We start from the raw sequence: 15,614 nt of genomic DNA, 5'->3' as shown, positions 1-15,614 counted from the left end.
CATGCAACCAACCGTAAAAGCAAAACAAACAGGCTGTGGGATGAAGAGGATACATTGCCCAACTATTAAAATCTGGAAAAGAGTAAGTAACAATGTACCAAGTAACAGCCTTTCCCATATCTTTAGTACTAGAAATACTGATATTTGCTCTTTGGGGTAACTTGTTAGACAACAAGAAAATAGAGGCATTTATCTCCCTTTAAAAAAATCAGTAATGGATGGGAGGCTTTTCTGTTTTTTTCTGTTGACTATGATTAAAAAAAGATTCTGTTTGGGTCAGAAAAGAGGAAAACTGACATTAAAAATCACTTTGTCACAATGTTGTCTTTGTTCATGCTACAGAACGCTGTAATCACACCAGTGGAAACCAGGCTCCATCAGGTTCTAAAATGGACTCTGAAGAGATTCCTTCCTGCAAGACAATGGTGACCTCTGTTGTTCCCTGCTGTTGGTACCAGCCGTGATGTCTTCTGGTCTTGTGTCACCCACTGGTTCAGTAAGGCACTTTGAAACAAGCTGGCAGTTACTGAGGAAATACGTGCCCAAGTGTTGCATTCTAGTTTCTGGCCAGGAAAAGATGTGTCTATTCTGTACTCCACTTGGGAAATTTTTCCTTGAGGCTTTCCTCTCAAGAAGCCCCTAGTCTGGCTACCAGGTTTTCCAGCTCATAGCTGGGAATCACTGCAGGAAAGAACAGTTGCAAACATTTTAGACCAGAGTGCTAATAATAACACCTGCAATGTGTTATGAGAAAAAGCTGCAGGTATGATTATAGAGAAGGAAGTTGGAAGAAAGAAAGAACCTATTTTGAACAGACTCCATTCTAAAACTGAAGCTTAGATTTTAACAAGGTGTTGGGTTGCATGAATCTTTGTCTCACCCTAAAATGCATTTAAAAAAAAAAAAATTTGGCATGCTTTCCCACTTTAGTGACCCAGACTTCGTAATTCCAAGGGTATTTTCCCTAGTGCAAGAGAAACTTCAGTAATTTTTTTTTTTTTAAACCTCTTTAAATTGCTGACATGAGGATATGAGCTGACATAGTTTGGAAACTGACTCCTTTCTCTCTTGGCAACATTTCCCAGGCAAAGTTCCCTGCTTTTTCCTTGGGTTTCTCCAGACTGATGATCTCCTCCATCATCTACTTACAGTCTCTAGAATGTCTCTATCATAGGTAGACACATCACTAAAGAAAGCACACAAATTCAAATCACTGGTAAGGAAGAAGGATGGAATAAAATAAATGTTCTGTTAGGAAATAAATCCCTTTTTGACCTACTATAGCTACCAGTAGATGAAAAAAAATGGGGAACAAAATTCAGCTCAGCCACAAGATTTGTATTCAGCTCTGAGCTTGTTAATTGTATTGGCTGTTCTGGAATGTCTCACAGAGAGAGAATATTTTGAAACCAAAATTGGCTTCCAACTCTTCTAGAAATAATTTTTGGCTTATTTTGATGCCATCAAACCTACAAGGGTTTTGGATGCCGTGGTTACTTTTCCTATAAATTTAGAAATACATCAGAAGTAGAAAAAGGAGAGTATCACAAAAGCCTTCGGTGTGACTAAAAACATCTCCTGAATATGGGCGGCAAGAAGGAAGAATTTTGCCCAGGTTTACTGGTGATGTCAGCCCTTGAAGAACTGAGACTGCACTGTTTCCTTTCAGGTTTGTGCCAGTAGGGAACCAGGGAAAGGCTCTTCCTTTCTATCCTTTTCTAAAAATGGGTGCAAGGTTTCCCTTTTTCCAGTCACCTTGGACTTCACCGGATGGGTTTTTTTTACTGAAAGATGGGAGCAATTTCACAAGCAGCTGCAATGGCACAGTGAAAAAGATCTGTCATACAACAGTTAACAGAAGTTCATAATATCCTTGAGATATACCCTTTTTAATGCTCATTTTTTGCCTGAGAACCAAGAAATACCACTTGACAATGTATAAATCTATATTTATGTCAATTCTTGATAACAAGCAGAAAATACATATCAGCAGAGTGATAAATCAGTTCCCCAGGGTACAGAGCAGCCACAAAAAAGAAATGTAAAAATAATCAATTCAAAGTATTTACAGCAGATGGAGCTATACATTTTGCTTTGATCATATGCTATATGGTATTCCAAGATAAAGTCTAGTTTGGCAAGGACTGTGGTAAGCCAGTGGTACTGTCTCACCAAGGAATGGATTTAGTCACAGAAGGCATCTCATAAATTGCTGCAATTAGCTCTCCTGGAAATCATCCTTGTAACATCAGTAGAAATAGCAACTCAAGAAAAGATTACTGCTGTATATTGGTGTCTTAATAAAGATCACAGCTCAAGTCTGAGGCTTTGCTATATCCACTCACCAGTTTGAAGGTTCTCCTGCCCCAGCTGGCTTTTGTTTACCAACCAGGTAAAATGAGCACTGAGGAGAGGATGAAGGTTTCAGTTTACACTAAATATGTGTGATGGCCACAGGTTATCCTTAGGAGGTCCGGGCTCCTGCACAACCAAAGTGCATACTCAGTGTGTATACTTGTGTAGGGCTCCTTGTTTGAAATGAACCCTGTGCTTGTCTTTGCTGCTGCCAAGATCCAGATGGATCCAGCATCTTTCCTATGCTACATGTGCATCATCTTCAAGCTAAGAAATTGTGATTACACAGCAAGGATAAGGGAGATTACTTTTGAGTTTCTATCAGAATTACTTTTGTCCTAGAGTAGTTAAAAGAAAACCAACAGTTCCTGTCTTACTATGTTTGAATTTGAACTAAAGTTTGGATCTCATACTATTGTAAAAGTTTACTCTGCTTCCACACACTGAGATGACCTATCTTGCCTGTTTGAACTTTACACCTCCCCAGTGCACTTGCAAATTCCTAACCATAGTGTCAGTAGTCAAAAAAAAAAAAAAAAAGAACCCAATTTAAAAAAAAAAATCACCAAAGTGTATTTAGAGATTTTAAAGTTTTGGTAAGGAAAAGTGCTAGATGCCCTATCCCTGTAAACATTCGGTCAGATTGGACAGGGCTCCGAGCAATCTGATTTTGGTGGAGGTGCCCATTGCAGAGGAGTTAGACTGGATGACATTTAAAAGACTCTTCCAGCCCAAACCATTCTATGATTCTGGAAATTGCTTTGTTAACAGGACTGGACCCAAATATCCCAAATTCTCAACAGCACCATGAGTATTCTCTTGCTATGTATGCTTAGGTGTGGGGGAGGATGGTCCAATAGGCAGGTACAGCTACTCCAGGACTGGCTAGAAACACTATGAAAGCATGTGAGATAATTTGATTTTGTAGAAGGATTAGAGGAATATTTACAAGTCCTAAAGCGTGATACCCATGAAGCTTTTAGAGAAGAAGCATTCCTATGCCTTTCACATATGCCATTTTCTTTCTCTGTGTTTATCCAATTTAGATATATTTTTCAGGAGACTCCATCATAGGGCTGATTCTGAACCGTATTGCAACTCTATTGTACTTTATTTTCTTTTTCTCATATACTGCAAACGGAATTAAGGTGTAGGGAGAAGTACATAGTAAATATGAAATGGTACTGCAACTAGTAATTTGCTAATCCACAAGTCTAAACATGTACAGAGAAACAGCCCAGATAAACTAATTGTAAGAATAGTAAATAATTAAGCACAACTGTTTTTGTAAGCTTTCCCATGGCTTGCCTTTATAATGCCAATTTCTATGTGTTAATAAATCAGTAATTCTTCATCTTTATAAAAATTAAAAAGCAGTTTGTTTATTGACCGGAAAAAAAGTTTAGATTCTTCCTCCAAAATGAAAAGTCACTTTCTGGGTAAGTGGGAAACTATGCACTTTATGAATTTGCAGTCTTTACTAAGGTCTTCTCTCCTAAAAAGTGCATTTAGTTTCTGGGCACGAAAATGTGTAAATAGAAAAAAATAATACATATATATATAATAGATAAAATATATAATAATAACAATTAAATTAAACAAAGAATCCACAAGGACGAACCCACAGGTAACAGATTAGATACAGGAAGCCTGTCCATTTATTTCAAAATTGGAGATTCTGTAAAATAAATTGGAGCTATTCACTAGTAAATACTACTCTTCTTACAGCATAACAGTTTCTAAAAACATTTTCTTCTGGTGTACCAGCTATACAGAAGAATGTAGTTTTTTCTCACAAAAATTAGCTATGAGCAACTAGTGCAAACATCCAATACAAGCCCCTCACTGAAAGTGTTCAGAAGAAATGTATTTAAAAGTACACGAAAATGCATTTCCTTCAGTTTATCTGGACACCACTCAAATCCTCCCAGCATTTGTTCTCATTTTAAAAAGTCATCATTCCTCACCACTTGCCAAAGAGAAACATGTATTTTAAATATTACATTCCTTACTTACAATGATTTATTTACGATGAAGTCCCTCATTAACTCTTTAGCCATCTAGTACTTTACATTTTAAACTAGAGAATTTTAACAAGAAAGGTAAAACAGTTTATTCAGCTTTTTACACAGCGGTATACAATAGCGCAAAGTGGTATGCCTACTAAAATGTTTTGTTCAAGACAAAAGTACAAGTTGAATTTTTTATTACAGTAAAAATACTTATTTGACTTGTGTAACGTATTTGGCATTAAAATGTGACTGCATTGTTTCTCTCAAGAACTGAGCAGCATATATGTTGAAATTTACTTGATTCACAGTAATTTTGAAATAAACGAGAGTGGTTTTCTGTTACAGTCTTAATAATGGCCATGGACCAGGGACATCCCTGTACAAACTGGTCCTTGGACACAGCAAATCTGTTCTGTGAATCAAAGAGATTCCAGGAAGGCCCAGTGAAAATCATGAAAAATAAATTACTTACTTGGGGAGTAAGATATTACCTGGCCTGAAAATAGCAGTGATGGCCAGGAACTAGCCTTTCTTGGAATGGTAGGTTTTAGTATTTCTCACTAAGGTAAAATAATTTTTATTGGTCCTTCTAACATTTTCATGAAGAAAAAAATATATTAATCACTCAGGGGCCAATTTTATGTTCCAGATACATAAACTTAGACATTTCCCCCACTATGGGGAGAAAGTAAGATGGTTCTCATTTTCCAGTATCAGCAGTAGCAGCTGCTTGGAATGGAATTGTCAAAAGTGCCACTGATGTGGAAGGAGGTTTTCCATGTCTTACATTTAGTGGAGGAAAGAAATCCTTTGATGCTCCACAATTTCAGTTAAGATAACCCTGCAATGACTATGGCACTTGAAAAAATAAGGGTTAATTTTTCACCCTTTGTGAGCTTGAGTTGTGTGAAGCAATGGACAGAGTAAGTGAGCTACTCCGCAGAGAACATGACTTTTCTGTATCATTTAATGTGCGTGTATCCCATCCTCCTGCATGAATGGCTTCACGATCTTGGGCTGGTATGGGTGAGGACAAGCCATACTGTGTATCCTGTTTATATACAAACCTGGAAAGTGAACAATCCTAAATTGGGCAGCTGTAAATTAGTGTTATCAGTGGTGTGCCAGGGGACGTTATTTACCTGACAAAAACCTGCACAATGCAGAAATACAAAGGATTTAGTGGTTTTTACCTCCATTCAGATCTGTTGCCTATTAGCTCAAAGGAAACAGCAGGCAACCTATTGTCAGGGTATGAGCTTTCAGCTGTGGCAGTTTGGGAACTTCCACGGCCATATTCCAGCCTGGAATCTCACCCTGGTTTTCCAGTTATTTGTTCCCTACTGCTGTTCTCTTAATTCAAGATGGAAGTAGATATTAACTTCCTCTCTTTGGAGGGTTGATTCTGCAGAATTTAGGCAAACAAATGCTCTGTGTAAAATGGAGGTAACTGAAGTGAGTGGTGTATGGTTGGTGTACATTGGATTTGCATGGGCATTGCATAGGCTTCAGTGACTTCCTGGCCTATGTGGTTGATGTTGATTTAAGTGCTCTCAGGGCCAGATCTGGTAGTGTGTGCTTAGCACACAGATGTGTTGCACCAACTTCCACAGAAGTAGAGGAACTGAACACATCACTGGATGCATTCATGTTTGTGCTTGGCAAGAAGGGACTCCCAAGTATTTAAAGCTAGCATAAGTGATAAAGCACTATTACAATTATTATCATGTTAGATGGCTGAATGTGATACCACATACACTGGCCAAATTAATCTCCTAAAGCTCAGGTTCTGTGAGGGTTAGTGTAGAGACCCCTAAAAACCCCCATTGGATATGGCATGGTACCCCTGTAAACTCAATGGAGCACTACTTGAATAAAGAAGTTACAGTCATACTGAGCAGGAGTAAACTGAGAGTGTCCAGAAAACGTAGGGGATTTAAGTGTGTTTAGACGCCAAATATCAACATGTAGAAATTTCAGCCTCAGGAAGTTTTAATGGAAGAAAGTAGCTCACTCACTCAGTATATTTTGCAACTTTAGCTGAAAGTTTAACATCACAAAATGACATATTGCTATGCAGCTTTAAGAATCACACAAATGTATTCAATCATTTCCCCCACTTTTCAAATCTCCTGTTCATTAAAAGCTCTTCTCCTGTTTGCAGTTTCCAGTTTTCAAATGGATGACACAACCGATGCATAGCTTAATGTTCATTCTCATGAGTCATAATTAATAAATAATTGTATCACATACATAGAATTTTACAGGTACTCTTAAAATGGTTTTACAGTTCTATTAAATATATAGATAAAATAATCACTGCTATATAAAAAAAATCATTTTAAAACAGCTGAACTCTCAAGCTTTGCATAAAATTCTGTAGACACATTCATTACAATCTAGAAACTCAATAAAAATACATTTTAGAGCTCAATCTCTCAAAAATATTCATGGCATTGAAAATTGATTGTCATTTTTTACTGTAGTCTGTGCTTGCCCTGCCTTTGCACTGATAATTTCCTACAGTTTGGCAAAAGCTATATTCCGGTCAGTTTGTAGATTATGTGACTGTTTAACTCATTTCCTCAACTCTAAGTCATCTGCCCCATAAATGTTTAGCGGGGTTCTGTCTTTAATAGTGTATCTTTCCTTGCACTTTCTATAAAATCACAATGAAACACTTTGCAGTTAAGTTACATGACTACGATGACATTGAACCATCCTATTACAGTTGCCACTCAGTCTTTAATGCTGCTTCTGTGAACACCAAACATCCTTTATCCAGTGATCCTCAAGGCACTTCCTGATGCTTACACTTCACAATGCTCTGCTACCCACGTTTGCTCAAAACCGGTAGGTTTTAGAAAGAGTCTTAACAGATCAGTACCCCTGTGTATCTGAATTCAGCCACTAAATCAATATACCAAATGTGGTCAGTTCAAGCTTAGCATTTTTCAAAAACCCAGGCAAAAAATCAGGAAAAATTTCCTGTATTGAGACAGTGCACAGATCTGTTGGAAAATGGGTAGACAATAGATTGCCCACCAGCCTTTAAACCCTCCACTACCGCCAGCCAGTCCCCTGGGCAGCAAATTAAAACAGGCTTTGCCATAGTGAGTATTTCAGAATCAGGCTTTTAGGCAGTAGCTCAGAGTAGGCCAAACCCCAAAACGAAGCAGTGTTTTGAGAACAGGGCACTTGCATTAAGGGATTGGATCTTGCACTGTGGAAGAAGAGATGCAGACTCACGACTCAGTTTAACTGAGGGAAGCTGCTGCTTATGCAGATGTCACTCTTTACTGTTCCAGGTAAAGGCAAAACTCTGAAAGTTCAGTCTTTTTTTTTAAGCAAAGTTGACAACATCAGTATTATCACTTTTAGTGCTTCACCCTGGATCTTCTCACCCATGGAATGGCTGGGTAAGGTACACTGCTTCTGTTACAGCACACCCACAATAAAACAAACCCAAAAAATTGAAAGCAATGTAATACCCACTATCATGGAATGACTTAGTATTTTTTTTATTTCATCTATTTTGGATGGAAGAAGCAATCTCTCAATGGGATAGGCTGGAAAGTGTACATCAACTGAAACACTGGTTGAGATGACCACTACAATTGCTGGATGCTGTCTGACATTTAAACTGCTCATTTCAATGTTTCAGTTACTGTTCATCAGTGGGAGGTAACAAAGAAAACCGTGGGTTTTCTCCTTCTTGGACAAAAATAACAGTGTAATGACATTTCTGGCATCAGTGGATTCCTGTTCACCTTTCCATTCTTCATGGATGTCAGTTGTTTAGATAAGACATCCAAAGAGCTCCTCATCCTGATTAATTTTCTTAGGAGGAAGGAAAGAAGACAGAAGGGAGCATATTTTACTTGATTGAACTTTGATAGCTGTAAAGCCCTATAAAGAAACTGTAATCCAACTCCAAATAGCCTCTGCTGAAGATTAATAAACATGGAAGAACCAGAGTAAAGATACAAAGGGTCAGAAAAAGTTACCATAAACCAAAGAAGCCTATGAAGAGTGGAACATAATGAAAAGCTGTCAACAGTTTTGCTCCAAACTAGTGTAGTACACTGCTGCTTGCTGCTATTAGATAGATGCTGTACCCCAGCCTGGTATTCCCTGGTTTTCAGGATAAGCATAAAATGTTTCTTGTACTAAGTTTTATTCTTTCAGAGGAAAAAGCACTAACCCTTCAGCTTTCTATTTTAGCCTACTTCCAGAAAGCACCTTCAAAAATTCTAATATAGGTTTTCTTTTGGAAGAAAGTATCACTGTCTTCCACAACTAGCACAAAAAGGTTCATGAATCACAAAATCAGATGACTCAAAATGTTGATTGCTTTCATGAACAAGATGAAAGAAATGTCTTTTTTTTACTTACACTGATTTAAACCAAATTAAGTTGGGACATTTGGATCTCTTCCTCCCAAGAACAATGGATCTTATTTCTAGGTTCATGGGGTGAATCCAGCTCTAGTCAACAGTGACAGGACAGAATAGGAAAGATTTCAGCTTTGTTGAAAGGTGTTCATAATTTTATCTTCAATGTTTAAGATCTCCTGACATTCCTTATTTCTATTGAATTCTAACTGCAGCTCAGGAGAAAAATCCCAGGGGAACAAAAAGCTTATGAAGAAGAATGAAGTGTGGTGGATGGTTACGATTACCCCAGCAGATAACATAACTACAGACAGGTTTCTAATACCTGCAAATAAATTGCTATATATTCTGATGTATCTTGATCCCAGGTACTATAAGTTCATCTGAAAACTTAGCCAGGGTAGGGATACATCTTATGCTACATAAAATATGTAAAACTTATAGCCACGTGATTTAATTTTCACTCAGTGTAAAATTATGAAACCCTTCATTTAAGGAAGTACATTGCAGTCAACCTTCCAAATTTTCAGGTGGAAGCAGCAATGTGATGTAGTCTCATAAAGCATACTGTGAAACTAAAAATGTGCCAATGAGAAGTAGTGACTTCACTAAAAGTCGCATGGAGAAGTTACTGCTATTGAATTGAAGACTTCTCTTTTGTCCTACAAAGCATGGATTACACCTTCTCTGGCAAAAATCCTCTACCAAATATCCTAAAGTGATCATTGATGTGGACAAAAATTACAAGAGGGAGAAGTAGCTCAGCTGTGCCCATGGACAAGCCACAGGAGTCTCTTCAGTTGTGCTAGGACGTCAATACTGGTTGTCAGCATTTCTCTGTATTTAGTTTTACATCTGTCATTTCTTTCTCAATTGATTTAGACACTTAAAAGATATTTCTAATTCTTTTACCATGCCCTGGTGCCTTAAGAGTAGCCTCAGCAAAGAAGGCACCTATTATTTTTTGTATCTGCAAAAGAGAGAAATCGTTATGCAATCTGTAAGTAAAAGCAGCAGAGAAACTAAAGCAGAAGCAGACTCAGAAGCACTGAGGTACCTTTAAAAAACTTTAGTTTCTGTTCTGAGATTTCCCATATAAACTCTCCTAAGAAGCAGCTAGCATGTATGTTCTTCACATTTCTCCATATGCAATTTACTCCTGCAAATCAAACATACCAAAAGGTGCAGGAGAAAAACGACTTTAAATCCTAAAAAAATCAAACTTCCCTACCACAAAACCCTCAACCTGATCTTGTTGTCCACTGGATTTGCTACTGGAACTGTAATCAAGTCTTGATGTGTGTTAGCTACCTGTAGCTCTGCTCTGCCTCCAACTCTTTCAAATAATTCCATGGAAAATGTGAAGAAGCATTTCTAGCCTTGCCCTTGCAGGTGGTCAGATCCAGAGGTAACTCAACACCATCCCTCTTCCGCAGCTGTTAGGCCCTACATAAGAAAATTAAGCCAGAAGAATAATTTTTGAAGACTAGAGCTCTGAATTGTTCATACTTCTACTGATAATTATCTGGTTTTATTTAGCATCTTATAAAGCAAGGCACAAATGTACAAAATTGCATCTACTAAATCGGATAATTTTTATATATATTTACACAATTACCATAATATAAAACGTGCTTTGACACTGTCATAGCACAACAGTAGTGGAATTGAGGACAACCTGATAATAAATACAAATACCAGGTCCTGGATTTCTGTTTGTGCTTCACCTGAAGGAACATATTCATATGCAGGTACACAAAGCAATCCAGCCACCATCTTTTATTTTCCACACCTCACACAGATCAAACTTTGTTGCTAAGAAGCTGTGGAAGGAGTAAAAGGCAGTAGACCAGCACCCAGAAGAAAATGACGAAGTAGAATAGCTCTGGCTGCTCAAAAATAGTAATCTCATGAGTTGGTGCTGGAGTCTCGCTTGCTTCCAAGTCCTTTTTCTTCCTGAAAATGGGAGAATTCAGTAAGAGGCAAGGAAAAGAAGAAAAAGCCTTCAGTGTTAATAATTACTGTGAAGATCACAGGGTGGACTAAAAGACAACAGTTTAATGAACCTTTTCAGTCTAGTCAGTTGGAGGGCCCCAGCTGGACTAGGAGGGGCATACTGGGTGTTAGCAGTGTGTTCCTTCCAGAGTCAACATATGTAGGAATCCATCTTCTGAAAACTCCAGACAAATTCTCAGATAGTTTAAGTACATGCCATTATATCACAGCCGTCTGATTTAAGATTTCCACCAGTCAAAAAGATACCCTTTTATTTTCAGAACAGTAAACAGAGTGCTGGGCAACATGTCACACTTCCACAGTTTCGTTTATACACTGGATGTGAGTTGATATATTTTCCCCAAATCATCTACTTTCAGAGCTCCTCATGCTAGGCACTAGAATATTAAACAGAAAAAGCCCAAGACTTCCAACCAAGAAACCAGCTAGTAGTTGGGGGTTTGCAGGACAGCTCCAAAATTTCAACTTTCCAAATTTCCAGCTGTGGTTCATAAGAGCAAAGCCCAATGGATTCTGCCAGCACCACTGAGCTCTCACCATGACAAGGAAAGGTCTTATTTGAAAAGGCACAAGATGATACAATAATTTTATAATTTTATATTACTGTAAGAAAAACACTCTGGTAAACTGTTTTTAATCTACTTTTGGAGAAAATTTGTGTTTTTCTGGCTTGGGGCATCCGACTGGATATATACCTGAGTATTACACAAAATTAGCTTAATATCAGCAAATTGTACAACTGATACAACTGTAGCAGCTATTTGTGTGGGGTTTTTTTAACAGAAGCATAAGTGAGACCAGGCCAGTGGATCCTGATAATATTTTGTATGTTTTCTGCATCTAAATATAGCAACCATTTTACCTAGAAGTTCTGAGAGGTACTATTCATACCATGTATACTATTAGTATCAGCTAAGAGGCAAAACCTAAAGCGATCCTTGTTTCTTATAGATATTTAGACCCTAATACCAAAGGGATGCACACTCTGTGTTCATGACGTGTCACCCTAAGTCTAAACTAAACACACATAAAAATTACCAAAACTCATAGATGCTCCAGCAGAGGCCAGACCTTCACTGAAGTAATTGACTTTCCCTGGCACTGATCTCACTAAACATTGTTTTGACAGTCTTCCAAACCTGGAAGGAGTCATCGCTGCCAGAGGGCCTAACATTTGAAGTTCGCCCACTCTTTTCTCAGCCTGAGATAACCACCACGTGGGGAAAACACTCAGAATCTTGCTTAGACAGCTGAATCTTTCAGGTCAAGAAAAAGCAGTTTAGTCAAGGGACAGATTGAGCGATAGCGAAATTTTGTATCTTACACCTATGGGAAATGTGGACTCTGAGCCATTACAGAAGACAGTTGCTACCATTATAATTAATTTCCAGCTCCTTTTGTATCACTGCTAGTAGTACCTAGGAGTTATGGATTCCTTGAAAAAGTCTGTCTGAATAAGAACCACTCACCCAATGATTAATGGATTTTCACCCATATCTGTCATCTTCTGCTCGTTTACACCATAGGTTTCCTTAAACAGACCAGGAATAGATTAGATAACAAAAATAAAATTCAGCATCTCACAAAGGTGGTAACTGTATTTTATGCAAATTTTATCTAATGTTTGCTCAAATAAAATGAAAGTGTGCTTATAAACATATTCCCCGTCAGAACATCCAGTACTGCAGTCTGGTGCACACACAGAAAAGGAAAAAAGTTGTGAAATCAGATTTTTTTGCTTTCAACTGCTTTCATCAGTTGAATAAAGCTCCCCTCATTCATATGTATTTCTACTAGCTCTGACAGCAGTGCAAAACTAAAGCATCTGTGTGAAACCTCCCTTTCATTGAACACTGGTGGCAGCATTTTTTTTTAAAACTCCTATATGGTCAGAATTTTATTTTTGTGTTGAAAAAAAGCCATATTCCTACCCTTGCTCAGCATGACCAGATTGCTGATGCTGTCCCTTCCTTCTGACTTTAAAAATAAAAATCCAGACCTCAGCTGTATAGAGTGCTCTCAAGAAACCAGTATGAATCGCATCTGTCGTTAGGGGCGCAGTTGCATGTTACAACTAAAATTCTTTTAGGGTTAGCTGCTGATAATGTAATATACACTGCTACTGTGAGGAAAAGGGACGGAGCCCAATTTTTCAAAAACAGTGCTCTTCAGGAGACACCCAGCATTTTTGCAGGGCTGAGACCAGGGCACCAACATCATACAAAGAATTAAAGACTAAAAGAAACTGGGGCAGCAAACAAAGGCAGCTTCAAACAAGCAAAATGTTGCAGCTATACAGTTATGATGAAGTAAGATTTAAAGTTACAATAGATTTAACTGTAGTATTAGGTACTCCTTTGTGAATTTGTTCAACGTTCAGTTTAGTATGTATTTAGGAGAGTTCAGTAAAACTTTGCAACTATGCCTGGTTTTAGCACTAAAATTATTAGAAGTCACAAGACTTTCATACTGTGACAGGCCTTTTTACAGTGTGTGAACTTCTGGAGTTTAAGAGAACCAGAGAAACAGCAATATATCCACACTCACCTCCTCAGAAGCATTATGAGAAAACCTTTTTCGGAGATGAATGTTGGCATCACTGTCACTGCTTCTGAAATGTATGTAAAAGCAAAGTTTTTAAATTCATAAAGCTAAGTTAAAAAGAGACACTGCAAATGGACATGACAGGTTTAAGCTACACAAAACCACAAATACGCATTGTTGTATGTATTAGAATATGGACTGGAATTTATCAGTAACATGATAAAAATGTCTTTGGGAAAATCCAACCCACAATAAAAAATTCATATGCTCAAAAAGAAATCTTTTCTGAAAAATTGTATCTGAGAGCATTTTTGCACCTTTGACATCATTAAGTGAGAGTATACCCAAGTTTTACAGCCATTGATATACAAAAAATTTGGACTGACAGGGAACAGAAAGCTTGAAGGGGAGAACAAGTTTTTCTAAGCAAACTCTCAAATTCATTAGAGTGCTCCAGTGCTAAGCATCAACAAATTATGGTTCATGTCCCACTCAAATAGATTACCTAAGAATAAATTAGAACATAAGAAAAAACAGAACTGAATGGTCCAAAATTAGCTGAGTGTCTCTGTACTGGGCCTGGCTGGGCTGCAGTTAAATTTTCCTAGAGCAGCCCCTCTAGTGCTGTGCTTTGTACTGGAACCTAGAACAGTGCCAGTCCCACCCCAGTGCGCCGGGGCTGGGCAAGAGGCTGGGAGGGGACACCACCAGGAGAGCTGACCCAAAGTGACCAAAGGGCAGTGACACACACACACGTTCTTATATCTGTCTTCTGAAGCAACCACTACACCCTGCTTCCCAGAAAGTGGCTGGACATTGCCCTGCTGATGAGAAGCAGAGAACAAATAAATTTTTTTTGGTCTTCTTCTAATTAGCTTCCTTTTGCTTTGCCTTTTCATTGAAATGCCTTTACCTCAACCCATGAGTTCTTCGTCTTATTTTCTCTCTAACACCTCATTTACTTGTTCATAACCAGAAAAAACATCCAAAAAGTATCTACTGGAATCAATCAGTGTCATGCTTCCACATAGTGTCACAATGCACATAGACTATTTCATCTCCATTACAAAATAATCTCTCTGTTGGAAAAGCAGTTATAACACTTCCATGCTTAAAATGCACTGGGCTTCCACTTGGGTTTTGTGTGGCAAAGTTTGTAGCACAGTCAAATCAAGTCCCACTGACTCACTCAACATGTTTAAGAGAAACACAGAAAGAAGCCAATGAATCCCAATACTTCTTCCTAAAACAAGACTACAAGACTACAAGAAACATCCAATGGACAGGGCACATTTCAAAAGACCTGTCAGGTGTGTTTAAGACAAAATTAATGTAAAACACCTGGTAAAGTCCTGGAATTCAGTGTTTTGTTCCAGGTTATCTTGTGATAGAGTAGTAGTGGCAACTTCTGAGATCTGCAAATCTTCTTCAATCATATTTTTCCCTTCCTCCTCCTTATTACTATTTTCTTCTGGTGTCTTTATGGCTATTGGTAAATCCTCTAGATGTTCTTCTATGGCCTGTTGAAATTAAGAAATGTTTTGCGTTAGACAACAAGACTGATTCCCCACCCTTCCAAATATCTTAGTGGTGCAGCCTACTCAGATGTTCAACTGCAGGTAGTATGAGACTGAAAGTCTCACTGAAGAGAATAAAAAAGCAATGCATTTCTTGAAAATCTTTTGGAATACACTGAGCTATAAAGTATCATCAGTCTGACATACATACATACATACATACATACAGTTGGAAAGTCAGATCTTTCTATTAAAAAGTCATGACATGACATGGCTCTTTGAGGCAATTCACGACTTTTTTAAATCTACCCCCAAACAGTCTTTCAAGTTAACAGCAAACTGACTTCATTACTGTAGTTAGTGTCAGGACCAAAACATGTTCAAGCAACGTGTCTAAGCAACATGTAGAGCAGCATTAAATGGACACTTATTACTGAAAAACACTGTCAAAAATTACTGCACTGGAAAACATGTAAGGCACTTCAAAGCTGGTGTCTGCAAGAGGACATGCAGGAGCAAACTGCCTAAACCAAATACCCTCGAAGTGCCCACTTCTTTCTCCTCCTCTAGTGCAGACAAGCCTTCATTTTACTGACGTAACATATGCTACTCCAATTGGTTTTTCAAGTTTTTGTAGGCAAACTTACTTGGATTGAGACAAAAATTATCATTGCCTGTATCCTTTCTTTAGAAACCATACTAATTTCTGTTCATCTCATTATGGATTATTAAAAATACCCTCTCTGGTAATCTTTTATGCCTAGGGATTATACAGT

The 15,614-nt window shown here is 38.0% G+C and overlaps 1 protein-coding gene across 2 annotated transcripts in view; it reads right to left on the bottom strand.

Moving 5' to 3' along the window:
* Positions 1–3,983: 3,983 nt before the first annotated feature.
* Positions 3,984–15,614, bottom strand: part of CLMN (calmin) — a 75,944-nt gene continuing 64,313 nt past the window's right edge. Inside the window, exons 10-13 of one of the 2 annotated variants that reach the window (XM_039552180.1) lie at positions 14,663–14,841; positions 13,325–13,388; positions 12,247–12,308; positions 3,984–10,717 (exon numbers count right to left, since the gene is read on the bottom strand). In XM_039552180.1, the coding sequence (XP_039408114.1) occupies positions 10,564–10,717; positions 12,247–12,308; positions 13,325–13,388; positions 14,663–14,841 (459 nt within the window). In that variant the 3' untranslated portion in view covers positions 3,984–10,563. The remainder of the gene's footprint in view (positions 10,718–12,246; positions 12,309–13,324; positions 13,389–14,662; positions 14,842–15,614) is intronic. The other variant, XM_039552181.1, reaches the window with a different exon arrangement.

The sequence above is a fragment of the Corvus cornix genome, chromosome 5 (assembly GCF_000738735.6).
Source record: "Corvus cornix cornix isolate S_Up_H32 chromosome 5, ASM73873v5, whole genome shotgun sequence".
Classification (NCBI taxonomy): domain Eukaryota; kingdom Metazoa; phylum Chordata; class Aves; order Passeriformes; family Corvidae; genus Corvus; species Corvus cornix.
This window is presented reverse-complemented; position numbering and strand designations above follow the sequence as displayed.